The 22,390-nt window shown below is 44.0% G+C and overlaps 1 protein-coding gene across 1 annotated transcript in view; it reads left to right on the forward strand.

The window, feature by feature from the left end:
- LOC134910178 (alcohol dehydrogenase 1-like) overlaps window positions 1–22,390 on the forward strand; it is a 243,834-nt gene that overhangs the window by 142,102 nt on the left and 79,342 nt on the right. Inside the window, exons 5-6 of the mRNA XM_063917912.1 lie at window positions 522–741; window positions 11,167–11,427. Of these exons, the coding sequence (XP_063773982.1) occupies window positions 522–741; window positions 11,167–11,427 (481 nt within the window). The remainder of the gene's footprint in view (window positions 1–521; window positions 742–11,166; window positions 11,428–22,390) is intronic.

Raw genomic sequence — 22,390 nt, forward strand, 5'->3', positions numbered from 1 at the left:
AACAGTGGTGATACTACTCTCTTTGTGCAATAGGATAATTGACAAGGTTCTTATGGACACATCTACCTTTATACACTACGAGTATCCTGGTTTTTGCTGTGTTTGTGATGCAAGGTGGTGTTCAGTTTGCCGGCAGCCGGGCTCCCAACAACCAGCATACCGGTGCCATAATCTCGACCATCAGCATACCGACAGCTTTTCTCCCTAGTGGGGGTCCACGATCCCCCTGGAGGGAGAATAGATAGCGTGGCCCGCAAGGGGCTCATTTGCACTCGCCCAGTTATCGGTATGCCGGTGGTCAGGATTCCGGCGCCGGTATGCTGGCCGCCGGGAGCCCGACTACTGCTGGCATAACATACTACACCCGTTATGCAGAGTACTAGTACTAAAATAGGAAGCTGCTATGTAAGAGTTTATTAGGCTTCTCTATTCAAAATGTGAAAAAGAAATTGACAGAATCCACTCAGAAACAAAACACAATTACACATCTTTAATTTAATAACACTTTTATTTTTTAACAGTGTGGGCAAGAATACTGGTTTGATGTCTGACAACACAAGCAGATTTACATGCAAGGGACAGTTGATTCATAATTTCGTCAACATCAGCACCTTTAGTGAATACACCGTGGTGGATGAAATAAGTGTGGTGAAAATACATGATGATGCTCCCCTGGATAAAGTCTGTGTGATTGGCTGTGGGTTTTCCACAGGATATGGATCTGCTGTTAATGTGGCTAAGGTAAGTGCTGAACTGATTCAGAGGAAACCCAACTAAATATCTAAAGGGTGTGAGTAGCGATATGGAAATTGTTAATGATATTTAAGTAGCAAGTACTGTAAGTGTTGAGCCTCACTTAGGCCTAAACGTTTTGGCAGAGCACAGCTTTTTAAATCTTGCAATTTCTATGACAGCAATTACAGCATTTGAACATGGCAATGTTTGGAAGGAAGTGATAAACAGCAAGATGAGCAAATTTCAAAACATATTTATATCTTGACAACTGACGCTCTCAACTGACAAACAGGATCTGGATGTGTCCCACTGGTTCTTGCAGTCTGCCACATTCCTTAAGGTCACAGGTGGCCTCCCAAAGGAATCTATAAGAACCAGAGTGGCATTTTTTTTTGTGTCCTCTTTTCCAGAATATCAGAGTCTATCCGATTGAGATTTAATCAGTCAGGATGTGGCAGCATGAAAGGTTGACACCGCTCATGCAATTATGGTATAGTTAAACTGTTTACTAGTAAAAATCAATTAGTCTGAATATACATAGTAGAAAAGTGAACAATATGTTACAAAATAAGTAAAAAATTAATGATTCAAGTAGATCAAAATACAGGCTCCTAATGCTGTACCACTAAGTATCAATGCTACAATGATGGATATAGGGGTGCCATTCAGATCTGTTCGCTTGCTAGCTATTTTTTGCAGTGCTTCGAACAGATAGACACCACCTATGGGGGAGTGTATTTTAGCTTTGCAAGTGTGCGAATGCGTGTGCATCCACCCTGTACAAAAACAGTTTGTGCAGTTTCTGAGTAGCTCTGACCTTACTGAGCCGCTGCGATCACTTCAGCCTATTCAAGCCCGGAATTGACTTCAGACACCCGCCCTGCAAACCCCTCGACACGCCTGCGTTTTTCCAACCACTCCCTGAAAACGGTCAGTTTCCACCAACAAATGAACTTTTCCTGTCAATCTCCTTGCGATCGGCTGTGCGAATGTATTCTTCGTTAGAACCAGTGCACAGCAACGATCTGCTTTGTACCCGTACAACACGCCTGCGCATTGCGGTGCATATATAGTTACCTGATCACTGCGCAGCGAAAAACACTAGCGAGCGAACAGATCTGAAAGACCCCCATAGTCCGATACTGAGAGTATGCAAAATGAGAGTCACTATATTGCAGATGGTGGCGTTACGCTAATCTACAAAAGATTGTAAGTTTGTGCACCTTTGGTTGTGGTCAAATAGTTATTGCCTGGAATTTACTCTTCAAGCAGAAGGACAGCATCTACTGGGCTTCAAATGTGTTTGCAGGGGCTCTGGTCTGACCATCAGAGCTGGCATCAGCCATCCCTGTGCGGACATCCCCTGGGGCCTATGTCTCACAGTGGGTAGGTTGCAGCCTGGGGAGGGGATATACACTGCTCAAAAAAATAAAGGGAACACTTAAACAACACAATGTAACTCCAAGTCAATCACACTTCTGTGAAATCAAACTGTCCACTTAGGAAGCAATACTGATTGACAATCAATTTCACATGCTGTTGTGCAAATGGAATAGACAACAGGTGGGAATTATAGGCAATTAGCAAGACACCCCCAATAAAGGAGTTGTTCTGCAGGTGGTTACCACAGACCACTTCTCAGCTCCTATGCTTTCTGGCTGATGTTTTGGTCACTTTTGAAAGCTGGCGGTGCTTTCACTCTAGTGGTAGCATGAGACGGAGTCTACAACCCACACAAGTGGCTCAGGTAGTGCAGCTCAGCCAGGATGGCACATCAATGCGAGCTGTGGCAAGAAGGTTTGCTGTGTCTGTCAGCATAGTGTCCAGAGCATGGAGGCGCTACCAGGAGACAGGCCAGTACATCAGGAGACGTGGAGGAGGCCATAGGAGGGCAACAACCCAGCAGCAGGACCGCAACCTCCGCCTTTGTACAAGAAGGAACAGGAGGAGCACTGCCAGAGCCCTGCAAAATGACCTCCAGCAAGCCACAAGTGTGCATGTGTCAACTCAAACGATCAGAAACAGACTCCATGAGGGTCGTATGAGGGCCAGATGTCCATAGGTGGGGGTTGTGCTTACAGCCCAACACCGTGCAGGACGTTTGGCATTTGCCAGAGAACACCAAGATTGTCAAATTCGCCACTGGTGCCCTGGGCTCTTCACAGATGAAAGCAGGTTCTCACTGAGCACATGTGACAGACGTGACAGAGTCTGGAGACGCCAAGGAGAATGTTCTGCTGCCTGCAACATTCTCCAGCATGACCGGTTTGGCAGTGGGTCAGTAATGGTGTGGGGTGGCATTTCTTTGGGGGGCCGCACAGCCCTCCATGTGCTTGCCAGAGGTAGCCTGACTGCCATTAGGTACCGAGATGAGATCCTCAGACCCCTTGTGAGACCATATGCTGGTGCGGTTGGCCCTGGGTTCCTCCTAATGCAAGACAATGCTAGACCTCATGTGGCTGGAGTGTGTCAGCAGTTCCTGCAAGACGAAGGCATTGATGCTATGGACTGGCCCGCCCGTTCCCCAAACCTGAATCCAATTGAGCACATCTGGGACATCATGTCTCGCTCCATCCACCAACGCCACGTTGCACCACAAACTGTCCAGGAGTTGGCGGATGCTTTAGTCCAGGTCTGGGAGGAGATCCCTCAGGAGACCATCCGCCACCTCATCAGGAGCATGCCCAGGCATTGTAGGGAGGTCATACAGGCACGTGTAGGCCACACACACTACTGAGCCTCATTTTGACTTGTTTTACGGACATTACATCAAAGTTGGATCAGCCTGTAGTGTGTTTTTCCACTGTAATTTTGAGTGTGACTCCAAATCTAGACCTCCATGGGTTAATAAATTTGATTTCCATTGATAATTTTTGTGTGATTTTGTTGTCAGCACATTCAACTATGTAAAGAACAAAGTATTTAATAAGAATATTTAATTCATTCATATCTAGGATGTGTTATTTTAGTGTTCCCTTTATTTTTTTGAGCAGTGTATCAGTTTTGGCTCTAGTGAACCTGAGGTCGGGCACCCCCTCTTCACAACAAAAGGGAGACCCACCTGTTTCTTACCGGCAGTTTATGGGTTGTGTCTATTTCCTCTTCATGGAAAGGACCTGGATGTGACATCAAGTGAGGGTGTGACATTAAGTGAGGGCGTGACATAAAGTGAGGGCGGAAATGGTCATCTGCCCTTACAATATGTATTTGTTTTCTCCAATTTCCATTTCTTGTAAGTTGTTTTGTTTTAGTTATGCTGCATTGGACACTCACCACTATTTGGGCATGGTGTCTTGCTCTGCTCTGCTTCGCTCACCACAGGTTACTATTCCAAATAAGATAAATATATAAATCTCTGATAAACTAGAGACAAACATAAGGAGCGCTGGTTTAAAATTCAATTCATAAATTTAATATCAATTTAAACACACATAGTATAGTAAAAACTCAATTGAGTATCTATATAAGCTGACGCTTCAATAAGCTCATAAAAGTGCACATAACTGTATTTAAAAGTTCAAAGATAGATTCCAATCATGATCTACAGCAACAGAAATCAGCTGGTAATTGTCGGTCAAAGCTTAATTAGCAATCCAGGGTTCCTTTTATCTGCCTTTCAGTTGTAATTATGTCCTCCAAGTGCGCAGATGATTAGAGAGCATAGAATGGTTTTATGATAATTCAGATTAGAGCTCTATAGCAGTTCAATTATCCGTTTAGTATAATCACACAGACAATTCAGAAGATGGAATTACCAGACCAGGCTGTCACGGAAATTTCTCCACCAAATTGCTAGTATTTTTCAAGCTGACACTGCATGGATACTTAACGGTGTTGGACCCAGCGGTCAGGATGTCCCGGGAGGGCTTGCCGGATATGGCGGTCACGGCGTTCGGTCCTCACAACTGGTAGACGCACTGAAAGGTTTGCACACGGAGGAAACGAGTGGCAGGGAACCAGGCTGACTGTAGCATACACGGTGCACAATGGAGCGTCCTCTACGCGTTTCTCCGCTCTAGTGGTAAGCGGTTTCCTCAGGAGGTTAATACAGGTGTCCATAGCAGGTATGCTTATAAAGTCCATTCAGCCAATAAGAAAGTCTCATTCGTTTGGACTACACCTGTATTTAATTGATGCACCAGCTTAATTCATTCAGAGGAAATAAACCTATCTATCTTTATAGGGAAAACTCTATCAATCGATAAAACATGCTTAAGGGAGATTACATGTATCTAAATTCTTTGTTGACACATCATAATTGCATACAGGTATATACATTATAGTATTCTACATAACAACATTTCCTTATTTCATTATTATTTAATTTATGGCATCACAGAGAACATAAGTATCATTTAAACAGAAAATGCCTATAGCACTCCTAATATTACTAAGAGCTTTGGTTTAAGCATAAGTCTCAATAGCTCATCAGGTAAGTTCTAGGACTCCAGCTCCCAAGGTCACAGGATCGAGCCACAGCAAGACCAACAACAAAATCAGATCACAACCTTAATTTATATAGTTATTTACTTTAGCTTTTTTAAGTAGACAATATTTCAACATTGCCAGACCTAGACTAATAAAGTTTTTTTTATATATATAAAAAAATTTTTTTTTATAAAATATATATATATATAACCAGACACCCACAAGAAAAAAGTAATAGTATTCTATAGATACATAGTCATACAATATTGGGCCATAGACTAATTTGTCATATGTTGTTCATTTCAATGTTTTCGTTCAAACCCATTGGAACAAGGGTATTGAGCGAACAGATCCAATACGCCTCTCGCTTGCAGAGGCGATTGAACCTATCGCCACCTCTTGGGGTCTCTTCTATGTGCTCAATGCCCTTAATAGAGATAACCTTAATGTCCCCCTCATGTGATTGAACCACATGTCTGGGCACACTGTGCGTGAGTGACTTCTTGTTAATTAGTCTTCTATGTTCTAAGAACCGTGTGTTGAGTGACCGGGTAGTACGACCTACATATTGCAGGCCACATATGCAAGTTATTACATATATAACATATGTGGTCTGACAGGTAATGGATCCGATAATACTAAATTTATAATTCCCAGTGTCTTTCGGGGCTGAAAAGTCATGGCTCTCTGAATCAATGAATCTACAGGTGATACATCTGGGTTTAAAACATTTCTTACATTGTCCTCTCTGTGCCTGAGATATATGAGGCTTCTTAGTGCAGTAAGTAGAAACGGGTTTGAAATAACTGGGTGAAAGATGGTTTTGTAGGTTATTAGCTCTTTTGAAAACTATTCTAGGTTTATCATTCAAACACCCTGATAGCACCTTGTCCATCTTTAACACAGAGAAGTTTTTTGTCAGGATATCTCTAATCTTATTTGATGAATTATTAAATCTTGAAATAAAGAGTGGTTCATTATTTTCTGATATATAACTGATCTTTTTTTCAGATTTATCTAGTAGAGTCTCCTGCCTACATTGTTTTGATACCTCCTCATAAGCCAAATCTAGGAGAAATTTCGGATAGCCTTGATCCAAAAGAGATTGTGTCAGTTCCCTACTTTGGATAATAAAATCATTCTCATTGGAACAGTTTCTTTTAATCCTCAGATACTGGCTTTTGGGGATATTATTGACCCAAGGTTTATAGTGGCAGCTTGTGTATCCCAAGAAAGTGTTACAGTCAACCTTTTTCTAAATGTTTTAGTTTGAATAGGTTGATTAATTGCCCCAGCGTGTAGTGCGATATCCACTACTGTCAACAAAGAATTTAGATACATGTAATCTCCCTTAAGCATGTTTTATCGATTGATAGAGTTTTCCCTATAAAGATAGATAGGTTTATTTCCTCTGAATGAATTAAGCTGGTGCATCAATTAAATACAGGTGTAGTCCAAACGAATGAGACTTTCTTATTGGCTGAATGGACTTTATAAGCATACCTGCTATGGACACCTGTATTAACCTCTTGAGGAAACCGCTTACCACTAGAGCGGAGAAACGCGTAGAGGACGCTCCATTGTGCACCGTGTATGCTACAGTCAGCCTGGTTCCCTGCCACTCGTTTCCTCCGTGTGCAAACCTTTCAGTGCGTCTACCAGTTGTGAGGACCGAACGCCGTGACCGCCATATCCGGCAAGCCCTCCCGGGACATCCTGACCGCTGGGTCCAACACCGTTAAGTATCCATGCAGTGTCAGCTTGAAAAATACTAGCAATTTGGTGGAGAAATTTCCGTGACAGCCTGGTCTGGTAATTCCATCTTCTGAATTGTCTGTGTGATTATACTAAACGGATAATTGAACTGCTATAGAGCTCTAATCTGAATTATCATAAAACCATTCTATGCTCTCTAATCATCTGCGCACTTGGAGGACATAATTACAACTGAAAGGCAGATAAAAGGAACCCTGGATTGCTAATTAAGCTTTGACCGACAATTACCAGCTGATTTCTGTTGCTGTAGATCATGATTGGAATCTATCTTTGAACTTTTAAATACAGTTATGTGCACTTTTATGAGCTTATTGAAGCGTCAGCTTATATAGATACTCAATTGAGTTTTTACTATACTATGTGTGTTTAAATTGATATTAAATTTATGAATTGAATTTTAAACCAGCGCTCCTTATGTTTGTCTCTAGTTTATCAGAGATTTATATATTTATCTTATCTTGACATCCAGTTGTCCCATAGGAGCTGCTATTGGAAGCTATTTATTATATGTATTGACAAAAGATAAAACCTTTTTTCCGTGTGTTTACAGGTAGATATATTTGCTTTTGTGCGCCCGATCAAATATTCATATACACTCAAGTAACGTTGAGTGTATATTGAAAATTATATTTGTACTATTCCAAATAGTTTGTGATGTGTACCCAGTGAATCATGGGAAAGGTCCTGTTGAGGAAGGGAAACTAAATGCTACCACGGTGCATGTCCTCAGCATTTCTGGTGTTCCAGACTTCCATGTTGGCATGTCACATGACCGCAGTGGAGGCTTAACAGGGATCTTTGTGGTGACTGGTGCACAATGTCCAGTGCTCTACTTATGATAGCGGGTGTATCCCAACTAGTTTCTGCCCCTAGGGCCTTCCTCAAGGAGGTTCATATAGTTTGTAACTGGTAGGGAAGGGGTTAAGACATCATCTTGGGGTCTGCCTTTCCCCTGATTGGACCTGAGTCCTTCAGTTCTGATTAATTAACTCCAATACCAGTCAGCCTGAGTTGTAGTTGATTTCATATTACTAGTGACTATTGAAGCCTGTAGTTAAGATGGGTGGTATTCAGTATACCGGTTGTTGGGATCCCAGCGCACAGTATACCGGCGCCGTAATCCAAACATCCGGCATACCAACACCTTTTATCCCTCTTGGGGGTCTACGCCTCCCCTGGAGGGAGAATAGATAGCGTGTCGCGCATAGCGTGCCACCGTGCCTGCAGCGTGGCAAGCGCAGCGAGCCCGCAAGGGGCTCATTTGTGCTTGACCCGCTGTCAGCAAGCCGGTGGTCGGGATCTCGGCGCTGGTATGCTGCCCGCCGGGGACCCGGCCGCCAGCAACTCATACTACACCCGTTAAGATAGTTGCTGTGGTTGCATAGTACTGGATCATGCTGTGATTCTGGAATTATGCCTGGATACAGATGGATCTAGTCATTGTCTAGATAAAACATACAAATTAAATTAGATACAGTAATGTACATATTTAAATTGGGTGTCTAAATACATTGAATCTATTGATTCCTTTGTAAGTACTAATAATGCTAATAATTGTTTGATGATAACAATATGTTACTGGTATTAAGGATGCAACTTGACACAAATCATAAGAGTTTGTAATTTTAGTGTAATGTTAATTATTATGTTACACAATGTGTTAGATTTTATATGGTCCTGATTTCTGCCACTAACCATATAAAACCTTTCAATCTAAAATCCCAGGCCCATATTTATCAAGCCTTGTAGAGTGATAAATTGCATGGTGATAAATTACCAACCAATCAGCTCCTAACTGTCATTTTTAAAACACAGCCTGGAACATGGCATTTAGGAGCTGATTGGTTGGTACTGTATCAACATGCAATTTATCACTCTCCATGGCTTGATAAATCTGGGACAAAGCACTTTCTTGAAACTCCAATTTTGCCATGCCTTTGTAATTTTATTTTATTTAAACTAAGCATTATAATCCAATAGTTAATTTAGTATATATTTGATAATAAAGATTTTCATTCTAGTTATGCCATCAAAATCACACTTATAAAACTGATTTAATAATTTAAATCTGCAGTGATCTTGAAAACTGCCACTTAACATTACCATAATAACATAGGGCCAAATTCAGTAAGGATCGCTATTGATGCTGAAATAGCGATTGTCTCAAAACTCATGCTGCCAAAAATCACATGTGAAGAGCTACCTAGAAAGGAAAAAAGTGCCCAGCACTGCATTCGCAAATTTGCATATGCAGTTACATAAGTGCGATGCATACCCAGAAATCAAACACCATCGTCAGTTGCGGTTGATCCATGCCTACTCAAAATAATGCAATTGCAGTTGCACCGGACGTCATGTTTTTCATTGCAGCAGCAATGGCAGTTGCTATCAGATGTACACCCCGAAAACGGCCATGACACTCCTGCGTTTTCCCAACCACTCCCTACAAATGCCATGCTGCCTCCCACAAACGGTTAAGGTGTCCATATACCTTAAGATTTATCTTCCAATCTGGCTGGTTGGAACGAAAATCTGATAATGGATGGGAGCAAATGACAGTTGACCATTTTAAATGGTCAACTGTCATTTGCTCCCATACATGTAATTTGCTTCCATTCATTACTAGATTTTCATTCCAACCAGCCAGATTGGAAGATAAACCTTTAGGTGTATGGGCACCTTTACTTCCTGTCAATCACTTTGCGGTCGCATTTCACTGGCTCTGCAATTGCAGAGCGATCACACTTGGGGGGTCATTCCGAGTTGTTCGCTCGCAAGCTGCTTTTAGCAGCTTTGCACGCGCTAAGCCGCCGCTTACTGGGAGTGAATCTTAGCATATCAAAATTGCGAACGAAAGATTAGCAGAATTGCGATTAGACACTTCTTAGCAGTTTCTGAGTAGCTTCAAACTTACTCGGCATCTGCGATCAGTTCAGTGCTTGTCGTTCCTGGTTTGACGTCACAAACACACCCAGCGTTCGCCCAGACACTCCTCCGTTTCTCCAGCCACTCCCGTGTTTTTCCCGGAAACGGTAGCGTTTTTTCGCACACTTCCATAAAACGGCCTGTTTCCGCCCAGAAACACCCACTTCCTGTCAATCACACTCCGATCACCAGAACGAAGAAAAAACCTCGTAATGCCATGAGTAAAATTCCTAACTGCATAGCAAATTTACTTGGCGCAATCGCACTGCGGACATTGCGCATGCGCATTAGCGACTAATCGCTCCGTTGCGAGAAAAAAATACTGAGCGAACAACTCGGAATGACCCCCTTTATTCTTCTCACACCCACAGTCTGCTGATAATCAGTGCATGCGTTCTCACATTTGCAAATGATAGTGAATTGGGCCCATAAATAACATTTATGTAAAGGATATAGCTTTGATGACAATCAGAACCAAATTTAAGATCTGTACATTTATTTGACCTGTGCCAATTGTTCTAGCTTGGGAATTCTTGTATATTTAATTATGGGCTGGCCTTGATGGTTATAGATGCTCACAGAAAAAACTGAGATCAGATCCCCATTCAGAAGTCTAATTCTCCATTTCAAAGTTTACAATGGCATCCTGTTCTTAGGGCTACATGTAACAGATTGCAAGTTCTAAAAAAAGTAAGAGTTTAACACTTTTTTAGAACTTGCACAATGTAGTAGGTTGCGAGAACATGCAAGATCGTAATCCCACAACTCGCAATCGCCAAACTTGCATCCAGATGTTTTCCTATGGAAATCAGAAAACTCGACGAATGTAATAGGATGCAAGTGTTAAACTCACACCTAAAACCTTACCAAAAACTCGCCTATAAATAGACCATCTTTTATAGGCGAATTTGACAGATGCATCAACAAGATGCATGCTTCTGTCTGTAATAGTCATGATATAGTAAAAAGACAGGAAACAAATATAACATTAAAAATAGTGAATTAAATGGTTTGGAAAATGCCCTTTAATACATTCAGATGATACTAAAATAATGTGAAAGGATGTGAGAACACAGTTTTTCACATTATTTTAGTACAAATAATGTTAATAAATGGGCCTCTAAATCTTTATTCACTTTAGCTGATATCCAATTCCTTGGTTTTTAATGGTTTTAAAATGTTGTAACTCACACAGTGTGTACTGTATGTGCAGTAGCTATCGGACAATGAAAAATATATTAAGAAATGTAAACTGTTTCATGTACTTAACTGTAGTGCACTGTCTTGATCTTACCATTGCAGGTCAAGGCTGGCTCCACATGTGCTGTATTTGGATTGGGAGGCATTGGTCTCTCTGTGATTATTGGATGTAAAGTAGCCGGAGCTTCCAGGATTATCGGTGTTGATGTAAATAGTGATAAGTTTGTGACAGCTATAGAGCTGGGAGCCACTGAGTGCATCAACCCAAAGGACCACAAGAAGCCCGTTCACGAAGTGCTACAAGAGATGACTAATGGGGGAGTTCATTATTCTTTTGAGTGTATTGGAAACACAGACGTCATGGTTAGTAAATAACGGAATGTCTTCATCGTGGCATGTCATTTAGAAAATATAAGGATTGACGTGTAACTTTACAGAATGTTCTTGGAATATAAATATTTTTTAATTTCTCGTTAGATGATTCTATATAAATTGCTAACGTGTGAATGGTGCCCATGCCACAATGGGAATTATTTACTTAAATGGTGAAAATGTTTTAAGTTATAGCATCCAATGTGACATTGTCTTACATAGTCTAACTTCCAATAAGCAGATCAAAGCAAATTACTAATTGGTTGCTGTGGGGTAAAATAAGTCCACATAACATTGCATACTAATGATATTTTGTATCTGGCCAAAGATTACAATAACTTGCAGAGCCATAACTAGCTATGGGCGAGAGGGGCTTTGCACACAGCGCAATGCGCTGTGGGGCGAAAAAATCTCCGCAGGTACCCACCGGGCCACGCTACACTACCTCCCACCACCCAGCGCCGCCATTTACTGTAGCTACAGTGCTGCCCGAGGAGAGGAGCGCCGGAGTCCTGGCTCCCTCCCTCTTTCACTGATGATGCGGGCAGGTGTTTGGTTTGTGGTGTAGCTGACGGGTGCACGGCGGCTCCGCTCTGGCTGCTAGCTGTGATCGGAGCTCTCAGCTCAGCTCCAATCGTGCTGCAACAGAGACAGTGGGGGCAGTACAAGCTACAGTTAAGTGCCCGCAGCATTATGCAAGACAGCCAAGTACTAATGGGTCGGCCTGACTCATTAGTACTTGTCAGGCGATGTACTGGCCGTTACAATCAGGGAGGAGGTGAGGTAGCCGTCCAGTCCGCCAGAAGAGAGGACCTTTCTATCCCCTTCCCCATCCTCCCCCGGGTACAATGGGACGCTTTGTGCTCCCTGGAAAGTTGCCAACCTACCAAATGTGCAGCGCTGTTCAGCTGGGGGCTGACCCGTCCCTCCCCTCTCTCACACAGGCCGGGGAAAGGGGGTCCAACTGCTATCCTGGACCCACCCATCCCAGCGTCAGCTGCAGGCAGACACTGAGTATGTAGGAACGGAGTGTCGCGATTCGCAGGTATTTAGAGGGCAGGGCTTAATGCCATGAAGAGCCCGCCCCCATGAGAGACTTGTGGCTGTGCTGTAGTGAGTAGCGTAACTCTAATGCTGGCTTCCCCCCTTTCCTTCTCTCTCTGACTGAACTTGCCTTTCTCTCTTTCTCTTCATAACACTCCCTCTCTCTTGCTTCTCTCTCCCCTCTCATCCATTTCTCCCTGACACCCCAGAGCCGTAACTAGGTATGGGCAGATTGTGCCGTGGGCGCACCATCCACATCCACCACCACTGGCCACCATCAAATGCATCGCTCCCTGCTATAATATATAATACTAGAGTTGCACCCGGCACCTTCTATGCCAGACGCATCGCTGCTAATACATTATAGCCGGCAGCTCTGTCTGTGTTACCATGTGGTCCATCCGCTCCCCCCTCTCCTCGACTTCAGCAGCAGTACAAGTCAGTGGCACAACAAGCCAGGAACGCGCCTCCTCATGGCAGGAAGCTGCACCTGGGATGCCGGGAGCCATTTGGACGAAGCTGAACAGACTGGCAGCAGCAACTGCGTCGGGTCTGTACCGCCGTCACCTGCACAGGGACATCCCCTGCCGCTGCCATGACCACCCGCTCTCCCAGGAAGAGGACGCAGACGGGTGAGTGCACTGCTCACTGTCTGCCTAATGTGTAAAAAAGGAGACTATGCTACCTATGTGTAAAAAAGGGGGACTATGCTACCTATGTGTAAAAAAGGGAACTATGCTGCTTAAGGTGTAAAAAACAGGACTATGCTGCCGTAATGTGTTAAAAAGGGGGACTATGCTACCTAATGTGTATAAAAGGGGGACTATGCTACCTATGTGTAAAAAAGGGAACTATGCTGCTTAAGGTGTAAAAAACAGGACTATGCTGTCGTAATGTGTTAAAAAGGGGGACTATGCTACCTAATGTGTATAAAAGGGGGACTATGCTGCTTAATGTTTAAATAAAGGGGGACTATGCCGCCTAATGTGTAAAAGGGGACTGCCTGCCTAATGTGCAAAAAAGGGGGACTATGCCGCCTAATGTGTTAAAGGGGACTGCCTGCCTAATGTGTAAAAAAGGGGACTCTGCTTCTGTAATGTGTAAAAAGGGGGACTCTGCTGCCTAATGTGTAAAAAAGGGGGACTCTGCCTTCCGTAATGTGTAAACAGGCAGACTCTGCCTGCCGTAATGTGTAAAAGGGAGCTCTGCCTGCAGTACTGTGTAAAAAGGGGACGCTACCTCCCTTAATGTGTAAAAAGGGGACTATGCTGGTATAATATGTAGAAAGGGGAAGTCTGCCTGGCGTAATGTATAAAAGAGGACTCTACCTGTCGTAATAAGGAGCTATATGGCAAACGCCCCTTCCCCATGAAGCCACACTGCAATATTTTTGGTGCACGACTACTCGCTGGCCTTGTTTTGTGTATGGATAGGGGGGGGGGGGGGGGGCGCCAATGCTGATTCTTGCACACAGCACTAGAATGGCTAGTTACGGCACTGATAACTCATATTAATAGTGTGGTGTTTTATATCATGTAATATTGAATACTGCATGTTGGAGTTTCATAGCACCATTTATTCTTTGTGGTAAAGAAGTTCCACATTATTAGAATTATAATTATTTTTGTATATCATTTTAGTTTCAGAACTCTTTTGTACAGTGCTGTCTGTATCTGTAATGGAGAGAAAATGAATAAAGGCAGACAGTATAATCACACAATCCCCTGACAACTGTGGATATATTGGTGTTTAGATATTAATGGATGCAAGTATATTATATTTGCAAAAAGCACACATTTTGTAATGTGAATGAACATGATAAATGCATAACCACAAGATTCTATGTTGATTTAAACTAGAGATGAGCGGGTTCGGTTCCTCGGTATCCGACCCCCCCCCCCCCCCCGCCCCCCCCCCCCCCGGCAGTCTCAGATCTTCCCGCCTTGCTCGGTTAACCAGAACGCGCCTGAACATCATCATCCCGCTGTCGGATTCTCGTGAGATTCGTATTCTATATAAGGAGCCGCGTGTCGCCGCCATTTTCACTCGTGCATTGGAGATTGAACTGAGAGGACGTGTCAGCGTTCTCTCCCTGAAAAGCTCTGTAATCTGTGCTCTCTGTGCTCAGTGTGCTGCAAATATCTGTGTTCAGTGGGCTGCAAATAATCTGTGCTCAGTGTGCTCTGCCTGAAAACGCTCCATATCTGTGCTCAGTGTGCTGCAAATATCTGATCAGTGTGCTTCATTGTGTGGACTGGGGACCACCAGTATATATAAATTATAGTAGTACAGTACATTAGGCCATTGCTGTATCTTGCAGCTCTGTGTCACTGCAAGTATCCATTCCATATCTGTGCAGCATTTTTGTGAGCGGTATATATAGTATTACAGTGCAGCATTTTGGTGACTAACAGTATATAGTTGTACAGTAGGCCATTTCTGTATCTTGCAGCTCTGTGTCACTGCAAGTATCCATTCCATATCTGTGCGGCATTTTTGTGAGTAGTATATATAGTATTACAGTGCAGCATTTTGGTGACCAACAGTTTATAAGCACATGAGGGAAGAGGGCCCTGCTCGTGAGAGCTTACAATCTAAAGGGGAGGAGTAGACAGACATGGGTGACACAGATGGGGTACATAGAGAACGTGGAACAGAGGGTTAGGAGTCAGGATGAGATTAGGCTGGGTTTGGTGAAGAAGTGGACCCCCAGAAGGCACAAGTCAATACTTAACATTGCAACATTTTACTAGGCTATGCAGGAGAAAATTAAAAATAGGGGAAAATAAAAATTACAAAAAAAAAAAGAATCGATAACTTCTACCACTTTCAAAAAGTTCAATAGAAGCTGAAATAATGGACAACTACCTCATGGAAGCCATATACAGTATACCAAACAGTACTTAGCAGAGTTAGGAATGAGTGCTTATGAAATACAGTAAAATTTTGTCATAATATTTCAGAAACTGCATGGCTGGTCTCCTTACACTCTTTTGCTCTAATACACCACCTGCTTTAGGATTTATATTCAAAAACATTATGGGGTAAATTTACTAAGGTGGGAGATTTTTAGAACTGGTGATGTTGCCCATAGCAACCAATCAGATTATACTTACCATTTATCTAGCTGCTTCTAGCAGATAATAGATATAATCTGATTGGTTGCTATGGGCAACAAGAGGACGGCACAAACACCTGGCCCATCTAGGAGTGGCACTGCAGTAGTGCCACTCCTAGATGGGCCAGGTGTTTGTGCCGCCCTCTTGGGTCGCTTTGCTTAGTCATCCAGCGACCTTGGTGCAAATTTTAGGACTAAAAATAGTATTGTGAGGTGTTCAGAATAGACTGGAAATTAGTGGAAATTGTGGTTATTGAGGTTAATAATACTATAGGATCAAAATTACCCCCAAATTCTATTATTTAATCTGTTTTTGAGGGGTTTTTGAAAAAAAACACCCGAATCCAATCCGAATCCGACCAAAAAAATTCAGGGAGGTTTTGCCAAAACGCGTCCGAATCCAAAACACGGCCGCGGAACCGAATCCAAAAGACAAAACACAAAACCCGAAAAATGTCCGGTGCACATCTCTAATTTAAACACATCTTTCAGTGTCGGGCTGGGGCATGAAGGGCCGACCAGGGGAATGCAGTGGTAAGGGCCCATATGGACAGCCACTGTAGAGGCTTGGCTATCCATTAGAAAGTGCAATGTCTTGGCCCCTTTATATATATACTGTATAGTAAATACTGCTAGTCCATGCATGATAATGTACCATATTAGTAACAACAAATCACTGTAGAAAATACACCATTGTCCAGTGCATTATAATGTAACATATGTATAATATATACAGTAATTTAAGTGCACAGTCTGGGAGCCGATTCCTAGAAGAGGGGTGGGGCCCCTGTATCTCTGTGAACCTTACCTATATGATGGTTTCTCACAATATGGAACCTCTGAAAAAATGTATCCTCTAAGGCAGATGGCGACTTCAGTCGGTATTCACTATTCATGTAGGAGATCACATCGTCCGGAAGATTATTTATTTATTTATTTATTTATTGCCAGTTATTTACATAGTGCACACATATTCCGCAGCACTTTACAGAGAATATTTGCTCATTCACATCAGTCCCTGCCCCAGTGGAGCTTACAATCTAAATTCCCTATCACATGTACACACAGACACATTTATTTATTTATTAACAGTTTCTTATATAGCGCAGCAAATTCCGTTGTGCTTTACAATTGGACACAATGATACTTCAAAACTGGGTAATAAACAAACAGTCAGAGTTAGGAGGGCCCTGCTCGCAAGCTTACAATCTATAGGGAAATAGGCATTGATACACAAGGAAAGGCATTATCTATTGCATATTTGTCCACCGGATTGCAAAGGTTCTAGGTGGGTTGCATGATATCACATCACAGCAATGATGAACCCTGGTCAGAAAGAACGGATGCGGGAGATAATGAAAGCATGGATTTGAGTTTTAGCAGTGTCTTGTGTAAGGTATGGTCATATTTTGGATGTTTTTTAGATGCATGTAGCAAGATCTTGAGACAGATTGAATGTGGGGAACAAAGGACTGTTCTGAGTCAAGTATGACACCTAGGCAGCGAGCTTGTGGGGTAGGATTGATTGTTGAGTTCTAAACAGTGATAGAGATATCAGGTTGGTAATTACTAATGGCTGGTGGAAATATAAATAGCTGTGTTTTGGAAATATTAAGTTTGTGGTGGCGAGATGACATCCAAGATGAAACAGCAGAAAGGCATTCAGTGACCCTGACCAATGCAGATGGTGACAAATCTGGGGAGGATAGGTAGATTTGAGTATCATCTGCGTACAGATGATACTGAAATCCAAAAGAGCTGATTCGTTTACCAAGAGATGAGGTGTAGATTGAGAAAAGTAGAGGTCCTAAGACCGAGCCTTGTGGTACTCCAACTGAAAGAGGTAGCGAAGAGGAGGTGGATTCAGAGAAGCGAACACTGAAGGAGCGATTAGATAGGTAGGATAGGAACCAAGAGAGGACTGTGTCTTTCAGACCTAGGGATTGTAGTGTCTGTATGAGAAGAAAATGGTCAACAGTGTCAAAAGCAGCAGAGAGATCTAGAAGAATAAGAAGTGAGTAATGGCCGTTGGACTTTGCAGTGACTAGATCATTCACTACTTTAGTCAGTGCTGTCTCTGTGGAGTGCTGGGAACGAAAGCCTGACTGAAGCGGGTCAAATAAATTGTGTGTTTTAAGAAAGTGTGTGAGGCGAGTGTAGGCAAGTCTCTCAAGTAGCTTGGAGAGGCATGGCACCTGAGAGATGGGACGGTAGTTTGAGAGAGTGTTAGGGTCAGATTTTTTTTTTTCAAAACGAGAGTAATCAGTGCGTGCTTGAACAGTGAAGGAAAGATACCAGTAGAGAGAGAGAGATTACAGATGTTAGTTAAGGTTGGTGTCACGATCCGGGTATCTGGACGCCATTACTTACCCTTCAGATGCCTCCTAAGGCTGGCTCAGCGTTCCAGGACCGGATCCCGCTGTTCCTGAGTTTCCACATGCAGAATGTCAGAGAGGTGATTTCATCAGCCGCGGCCTCCGCTGTGCCTGCGTGGTTAAATGTGCGCTTGTCAGTCTGGCGTCTCCTGTCTCCTGTGGCCGGCGTTGCCATTACTGTTTCAATTCTCACATGGATTACAAACCAAACTTCCCTCCAAGTGTCTGCATGGGCGCAGCCATCTTGGATTTTGTCATCTGAGCATTTCCACCAATCTGCTGTCTGTATTGTTGATTTGCATAATTGCCTAGCCAACCCCTTCCTTGCTGCAGGTATAAGTAAGCTGTGCCTGAGCAAAGAAGGCGTCAGTGCTTTGGTTGTCTAACCTAGTTCCAGTTTGTCTCTCTCCTGTGGTTGTCTTCCAGGTTCCAGCTCCTGTCTCCAGACTTCTGCTATAGAGACCCGCACCAGCATTCCATCTGCGGTGTAGCCTGACTCTCCGATCCATTCTGGACTCACCTGTTTCCAGTTACAACAATCACCTGCTTCCAGCCCAGCTTCCAGCAGTGTACAGCTTCTCTTAAAGGGCCGGTGTCCTTTCTGCAGTTTACCACTCTCCACCGGTATTATTATTTCACCGCTCTCAAACTCCAAACTTCATCAATCACCTGCTTCCAGCCCAGCTTCCAGCAGTGTACAGCTTCTCTTAAAGGGCCGGTGTCCTTTCTGCAGTTTACCACTCTCCACCGGTATTATTATTTCACCGCTCTTAAACTCCAAACTTCATTATTATTTCATCGCTCTCAAGTTCGTTTATTATTTAACTGGTTCCAGCCAGTATCCACTCCGTACCAACAACAGTCTGGTTCCAGCCAGTATCCACAGCAGCCGTTTTATCTTCAGCAACCCAGCCTTTCCTGGAACACCAGCTGGTACGATCCTGGGTTCTCTCCATTGCTACAGACAGGTCTGGTAAGAACTTTCCAACTAGAAGATTATAAGAACTGTCTCACTCTACCAGTGCCTGTGGCCCTTGCCACCCTGTAGTACCCAGGAATTGTATTTATCCTCTGTTGACTTTTTTGTTTCCTTTACTGCTGCTGTGTTACGGAGTTTGTCATAATAAACATCATTGACTTTTATCCTGGTTGTCGTGGTCACGCCTTCGGGCAGTTATTCTACATGTTACTTACATGTCTAGGGGTCTGATACAACCTCCCAGGTTCCGTTACATCTCAGCCCCTACAACTGAGGCTGCCTCCCGTCAGCTCAGGCCCTCAGTTGTGACAGTAAGCACTGACCTAATGAATCCAGCCGGAGACCAGGATCAAGCGGCCAGGCCAATGCAAGAACTGGCAGCCCGACTTGAACATCAGGAGGCTGCACAGGGCCACATCATCCGCTGTCTCCAGGATCTCTCTACACTGCTGGATGGGATTCAAACGACCCTCCGTGGACCTGGCACGTCCGGTGCGTCCACTACAGTGACACCAGCTGTAACCCCACCCACCTTACCCATTTCCAGTCCACATCTTCATCTTCCAACGCCAGCAAAATTTGATGGATCTCCAAGGTTCTGCAGGGGATTTCTCAATCAATGTGAAATCCACTTTGAGCTTCTACCTGGCAATTTCTTCAGTGACCGTACCAAAATTGCCTATATTATCTCCCTTCTCAGTGGCTCAGCCCTTGACTGGGCATCACCTTTATGGGAGAAGTCTAATCCCCTGCTATCCTCCTATACTGACTTTGTAGCTACATTCAGGCGCATCTTCGACGAGCCAGGCCGGATAACATCTGCTTCATCTGAGATTCTCCGTTTACGCCAGGGAACACGTACTGTGGGACAGTATCTTATACAGTTTAAAATCCTGGCATCCGAACTGGCATGGAACGACGAGGCCCTGTATGCTGCATTCTGGCATGACTTATCAGAACGCATCAAGGATGAGTTAGCTACCAGAGACTTGCCCTCTAAGTTGGATGAACTAATTTCTCTTTGCACGAAGGTTGATCTACGTTTCAGAGAGAGAGCAACTGAGCGAGGAAGATCATCTACTCCTAAATCTTCTGCTCCTCCTCCTCGTCAACCATCTTCATCCAAGGATGAGCCTATGCAAATTAGTCATTCTCGTCTATCTCCCGCTGAGCGCCGAAGACGTCTCTCTGAGTCTCTCTGTCTCTACTGTGCAGCTCCGTCGCACACTATCAATGCCTGTCCCAAACGTCCGGGAAACTCCAGATCCTAGCTCGCCAAGGAGAGGGCCGGCTAGGAGTAATGATCTCCTCTCCATCGCCTCATGACTGTAACCTCCCAGTGTCGCTCCAAATTGCTCAACGTTACAGGAACGTCATTGCCCTCCTTGATTCCGGAGCAGCTGGGAATTTCATAACCGAAGCTTATGTTAAACGGTGGTCCCTACCCACTGAGAGACTGTCCTCGTCCATCTCTTTGACTGCCGTGGATGGCAGCAAGATTTTTGACGCAGTCATTTCCTTAAGGACTCTTCCAGTTCGTCTGAGAGTGGGAGTTCTTCATTCTGAGTATATTTCTTTTTAAGTGATTCCAAGAGCCACACATCCAGTGGTTTTAGGCCTTCCATGGCTCCGTCTCCACAACCCATCAATTGACTGGACGACTACGCAAATACTGGCATGGGGTCCCTCCTGTGCTGAGACTTGTTTAGCCAAAGTTCTTCCTGTTTGTTCTTCCTTCCCCAGGTCATCTGATGTTCCGCCTCCTCCATATCAAGACTTCACGGACGTGTTCAGTAAAGCCTCTGCTGATATCCTTCCTCCTCATAGAGAATGGGACTGCCCAATCGACCTCATTCCAGGGAAGGTTCCACCGCGAGGCCGAACTTATCCGTTGTCTCTGCCTGAGACACACTCCATGGAAGAGTACATCAAAGAGAACCTGGCGAAGGGTTTCATCCGACCATCTTCTTCTCCAGCCGGCGCAGGCTTCTTCTTCGTTAAGAAGAAAGACGGTGGTCTGCATCCGTGCATCGACTACAGAGGTCTGAACGACATTACCGTCAAGAACCGATACCCTTTACCCCTGATTACCGAGCTCTTTGATAGAGTTAGTGGTGCAACTATTTTCACAAAGCTGGACTTGAGGGGTGCCTACAATCTCATCCGAATCCGTGAAGGTGACGAGTGGAAGACCGCCTTTAACACCCGTGACGGACATTATGAGTACCTCGTCATGCCCTTCGGATTGAGCAACGCTCCAGCAGTCTTCCAGCACTTCGTGAATGAGATTTTCAGGGACATCTTGTACCGCCATGTCGTGGTTTATCTAGACGACATCCTCATCTTTGCTAATAATCTCGAAGATCATCGTTTCTGGGTAAAAGAGGTTCTTTCCCGTCTCCGTGTCAATCACCTCTATTGTAAATTGGAGAAGTGTGTGTTTGAAGTTAAAACCATTCCGTTTCTAGGTTACATTGTGTCCGGTTCCGGACTAGAGATGGATCCTGAGAAACTCCAAGCAATCCAGAATTGGCCTATACCCTTAAGCCTCAAAGGGGTCCAGAGGTTCTTAGGGTTCGCCAATTATTATAGAAAATTTATACGAGACTTTTCCACCATTGTGGCGCCTATCACTGCATTAACCAAGAAAGGTGCTAATCCGTCCAAGTGGTCCGAGGAAGCTACACAGGCCTTTCACCTTCTGAAGCAACGGTTCATCTCTGCACCAGTTCTGAAACAGCCCGACACCGACTCTCCTTTTATCTTAGAGGTAGATGCCTCCTCCGTTGGAGTAGGAGCAGTGTTATCCCAGAGGGCCAAAGATGGACATCTACATCCTTGCAGTTTCTTCTCCTGGAAGTTCTCCCCAGCTGAGCGCAACTATGCCATTGGCGATCAGGAGTTGCTAGCCATCAAGCTCGCTCTGGAGGAGTGGAGATACCTGTTGGAGGGAGCTTCCCACTCAATCACCATACTTACCGACCACAAAAATCTTTTATATCTCAAAGGCGCACAATGTCTGAATCCTCGTCAGGCCAGATGGGCACTTTTCTTCTCTAGGTTTGACTTTAAACTCCAGTTCTGTCCGGGTTCTCAGAATCGTAAGGCCGATGCCCTTTCCCGCTCATGGGAGCAAGAAAATGAGTCCGAGTCTGCAGACAAGCATCCTATTATTAATCCGTTGGCATTCTCCACGGTAGGGATCGACTCTACGCCTCCACCAGGGAAAAGTTTTGTTAAGCCAGTTCTAAGGAAGAAGCTCATGCATTGGGCCCATGCTTCCCGTTTTGCTGGACATACAGGCATTCAGAAAACCCTTGAATTTATTTCTAGGTCCTACTGGTGGCCAACTCTGAAGAAGGACGTTATGGAATTTATTGCCTCCTGCCCAAAGTGTGCCCAACACAAAGTCTCCCGCCAGTCGCCTGCGGGGCAACT

This window comes from Pseudophryne corroboree, chromosome 1, assembly GCF_028390025.1.
Source record: "Pseudophryne corroboree isolate aPseCor3 chromosome 1, aPseCor3.hap2, whole genome shotgun sequence".
NCBI classification, from domain to species: Eukaryota; Metazoa; Chordata; class Amphibia; order Anura; family Myobatrachidae; genus Pseudophryne; species Pseudophryne corroboree.